Source organism: Chrysochloris asiatica, unplaced genomic scaffold, assembly GCF_000296735.1.
Source record: "Chrysochloris asiatica unplaced genomic scaffold, ChrAsi1.0 scaffold00441, whole genome shotgun sequence".
NCBI lineage: Eukaryota > Metazoa > Chordata > Mammalia > Afrosoricida > Chrysochloridae > Chrysochloris > Chrysochloris asiatica.
Window position 1 is genome coordinate 1,236,431 of NW_006408959.1, and position 4,698 is coordinate 1,241,128.

General features: G+C 36.6%; 1 protein-coding gene across 1 annotated transcript; it reads right to left on the reverse strand.

Moving 5' to 3' along the window:
• Positions 1 to 778: 778 nt before the first annotated feature.
• On the reverse strand, positions 779 to 1,726 carry LOC102825095 (olfactory receptor 2G6-like). The gene has a single exon (XM_006877095.1). It carries the CDS (start codon positions 1,724 to 1,726, stop codon positions 779 to 781), a length of 948 nt encoding a protein of 315 aa, XP_006877157.1.
• Between the last annotated feature and the right edge of the window lie 2,972 nt (positions 1,727 to 4,698).

Genomic DNA, 4,698 nt, shown 5'->3' on the forward strand with positions numbered 1-4,698 from the left:
GCATTAAGGATGAATACTACTGGTGATTTAAGACGTACATCAAGAATGTTCCCTAGAAGCCAAGATTACAAGATTTCATTTATAATACTTTGGGAATGTTATGATAATGACCTGTCACTTGGATAAGTATATCATACTAGGAAAAGTGGAAGAATAGTGAAGAAGAAGTAAATCTCAATGAGATGAACTGACACAGTGGCAACAGTAATGAGCTCAAATATAATAGCAAATTTGAGGATGGCACAGTATCTGGCAGTGTTTGCTCTTGTTGTCTACAAGATCACGATGAGCTGGAATTGCCTCTATGACACCTAACAATAACAGCAATAGAGCTGTTGTGGTACTTTAAGATAAGAACTGGACTGCTAATCCCAAGTTTAATGGTTGAAATCCACCAGCTGCTTCTCACAAATCCTATACAGGGTCACCATGATTCAGAACCAACCTGATAGCACTATACAACAGCAACAATAGAGCACTACCATGTGAACTGTCATTCCAGGGAGAAATGTTGTTGTTCCTGTTAAATGCCGTTGAATTGGTTCAGACTCATATTTGTCCTGTGTAGGGCTTCTGAACAGCAGCTGGTGAAGTTGAAGGTTGAGAACAAAAAACACAGACACATGGAATGAATGAAAATGCTGTCTTTGAAGAAGGCAACACCATTGTGACTTGAGTAGTTCAGCTCCTTTTATTCTAAGTGGCATTGTACAAGATAATTGTACTTGTAACAAATTAATAGTGGGCTAAAAATGGCCTTCAAGATTATCCATACACTTTATACCCTTTCTGACCCCAAAGCATTTCCCATTATCAGTGTCCTCAAGGCGCCTTTTACATCTTTGTTTCTCAGAGTATAGATAATGGGGTTTAAGAGAGGGGTAACTATGGTATAGAAAAGGGAGACAAACTTTCCCCGGTTTTTGGAGTTACTTTTAGCTGGCTGGAGATACATGAAGATGATTGTACCATAGAAAATGATGACCACAACCAAGTGGGAGGAACATGTCCCAAAGGCTTTTCTGCGTCCCACAGCTGATTTGATCCTTAGCACAGCTTGGGTTATAAAGCCATATGATACTAAAATGAATGACACAGGGACAATTAGAAAGACAACACTAGCCACAAAAAGCTCTGCCTCATTAAAAGTGGTGTCCACACAGGCTAGCTTGATCAGTACTGGCACCTCACAGAAAATGTGGTCCAGTTGGCGGTGACCACACAGGGGAAGCTGAACAGTCAGGGAGCACTGAATTAAGGAGGTGACAAGGCCACTGAGCCATGCTATTCCAGCCAGGGATGCACAGAGCTGTGGATGCATAATGGTTGTGTAATGTAAAGGTCGGCAGACAGCAGCATAGCGGTCATAAGCCATGACTGCCAGAAGAATGCATTCCGAAGAACCCAAGCCCATGGCTACATAAAGCTGGGCCACACAACCACCATAACTCATGGATTTGTCTTTCTTGCTCATTGTAACCAACAACTGTGGGGCAACACTGGTAGTGAAGCAGATGTCTACACAAGAGAGGTTGCTGAGGAAAAAGTACATTGGAGTATGAAGTTTGGTATCGAGGTAGGACACTAATATGATGGCAGTGTTTCCCAGAAGATTCAAGATGTAAAAGAACAAAATAATGAAAAAGAGAATCCTTTCAAGTTGGGGTTGATCTGAAAATCCTAGGAGAAGAAATCCTTTTTCAGAGCTGTTGTTGCTTTCATCCATTATTGTGTAGACTTTAATTCATAAGATTATTAACATTCTGTGGCATGAAGGCAGTGAGGCCAACATTGTTAAGCCCTGATAGTTTCCAATTGAAAATACTTATTGTACTCTTATTAACATTTATCTTTAGTAGAGGATGCCTTTCCTTTTTCTTTTCCTTGAATAAGATCTCTGTATTCCAAATAGGAACAACTCAAATGTTAAACAAATAAACAAACACATTAAATAAAACACAAGATCTTCTTGAATTGATGTAACTGAGATATGTCCCTCATTCTTTAGAAGATGTGTCTATAGATTTATCAATAGTTATTTATGAAACTCTGTTCCATAAATTTTGATGTGATTTCTTGTTGTTGTGTTACTGTTGTTAAGTGCTGTTGAGTTGGTTCTGCTTCATAGACACTCTGTATGAACTGCTGAGTTTGATATTCCTAGAAGAATATAAGATCAAAACTGTTTAAATTACATAGTTGTAACAAGGCTTAAAGGAGCTTTAAGCTTTAAGAAAAAAAAAAAAAGAAAAACAAGACAAAACAGTTTGAATCAGTGGAGAGAAGTGTGGTTTGAATGTTAGTACATCAGATGCACGGAGAGGAGGTTAGAGTGATGTGGAAAACAAATGTACCAATGAATCGATATTCTTACTGAGACATGAATAGGAGATTGAATGAGAACAAATTAACATCAGCCTGAGACCCACTCACTGTTTTGCACACTATATTGAAATTCAGAGTTTCCAGCTTTGGTGTGACTGTTAGCATTTTAACTAAATGCTGCAAGAGCTACAACTTATAGCAGGATGGTAAGCAGTCTCTCATTCATGTTCCACCTCCTTCCTTCGTTAACATTTTTTCCCATTTTTTTTTTTCAAGGTTTCTGTTTCCCAATTAGTGAAATTTAGTTTACAAGTATTGGATAGTAACAGGAATAATTTCTCTCCTTTATAGCTGTTTCCACTTGAAATAAAAGCATCATATTTTGTCCTTTTAAGATTAATTGCTTCTTCATTTTTAAAGTACAAAATTTTAAAAAAGTTTTAATGCTCTTTTTAGTCACCTATCCTATAATCCCGTACCATGACTCCAATTAAAGGTTAGGTTTAATTGGAGTCCTAATGTGGCACTGTAGGCACTTAACAAAAACAACCTTTAATTATTTGTTTGCAAATTTACTTTGAACAAATACAATTTTAGTATAAAATATTTGAAAAATAGTACAAAATAGGAAATTGACATTAACTTATATATCAGTCTTAATGAAACCACTATTAACTGGTTAGTATACTAGGAGAGGCTGCTTAATCATATTAAAAGAGCTTCATTTCATTCCCACCTTAACAATTTCATATCAACATTCCAACTGACTAGTCATATAGCTAATATGAGCTAGTATTTATTGTTTGAAAAGGGCATAATGTTCTTAATTTGTTTTCAACAAATCATACAGTAATAATTTCTAAAAACAAATATTATTTTCTATTTTCATGTTGCCAATACCTTGCTGTTTATTGGAGTCCTAGAGTGGCACCATAGGAAAAGCGCTCAACCTCAAGATTGGTTTGAACCTCAAGACAGGGGTTCAAACTCACCAGCCAATCCTCAGAAACCCTATAAAGGGTTGCTATGAATAGGAATCAACTTGATGGCACTTAACAACAGCAATAATATCTTGTTACAGGAGCCTTTCTATTCCCATAAATATCCACTTACTGCCTTGGATATGCTATACAGCATTGGTATGATTCTGAACTGACTCGACGGCACACCACCACCAGCACACCATCACCGATCTATTGCTTTATCCACCAAATTGTTTTTTACTGGATTTATATCAAACAATTTTTAAAACATATTTTAAGTAAGCATTTTCAAAGAATGCAGACACTTCCACTATTTGGCAAATATATGCCGTTATTAGTTCATTCGAATTGGTTCTGATACATACAGACATAGAAAGATAAATGGATAGATAGATAAATAGGTAGATATGTCATTGTTACTAAGTGTCTTGGAGTTGTTACTGACTCATATTACAACAGAAGAAAACACTACACAGTCCTGGGCCAACCTCACAATCTGTGCTAGATTGAGCCCATTTTTGATAGTACTGTGCCAATCCATCGATTTGCAGGTCTTCTTTTTCCTGAACCTCCACTTTTACAAGCATGATCTCTGCTGATACTGTGTCTAAAGTATGAGAGACAAAGTCTGGCCATCCTGGTTTCCAAGGAACACTCTGGCTGTCCTTCTAAGACAGATTTTTGTGTGCTTTTGGCAGTCAATGGCACTTTTAATATTCTTCTCCAACACCATAACTCAAATGCATTGATTCTTCTATTGTCTTCCTTATTCTTAGTCCAACTTTCCCATGCATATGACGGTATTGAAAATATCATGGCTTGGGTCAGGCCCCCCCATAGTCCTTAAGTTGTTATCTCTGCTCTTGAAAACTTTACGGAGGTTTTGTGTAGCAGATTTGCCTAATACAATATATCATTTAATGTCTTGACTGCTCTTTCCATAAGTGTTGATGACTGATCTGAGAAAAATGAAGTTTTGACAAATTCAAAATTTTCTCCAGTTATTTTGATTTATATCCTCATCTGAATCTAGCTTGAACCTCCAGAAGTTCCTTATCAATGTACAGTTGCAGCCTTTTTTGAATTATCTTTAGCAAAAAGTGATTTGTATGTGATATTAATGGTATTGTCAATGATTTCTGCATTCATTTGGTTCACTTCTCTTTTGACTATAGGCACAAATATGGATCTTTTCTTGTTAGTTGGTCACATTGATATCTTTCAAATTTCTTGGCATAGATAAGTGAAGGTCTGCAGTTTACTGAAAGATTTGAATTTGTATTACATCAATTCCTAGACACTTGGTCTTCACCATTGCTCTCAGTGCACCTTGGACAACTTCCTTCAATATTATTGGCTCTTGATCATATGCTACCTTTTGAAATGGTTG

Coding starts and splice junctions, on each gene's coding strand:
- LOC102825095 (XM_006877095.1), bottom strand. CDS start 1,726: ATGGATGAAAGCAACAACAGCTCTGAAAAAGGATTTCTTCTCCTAGGA.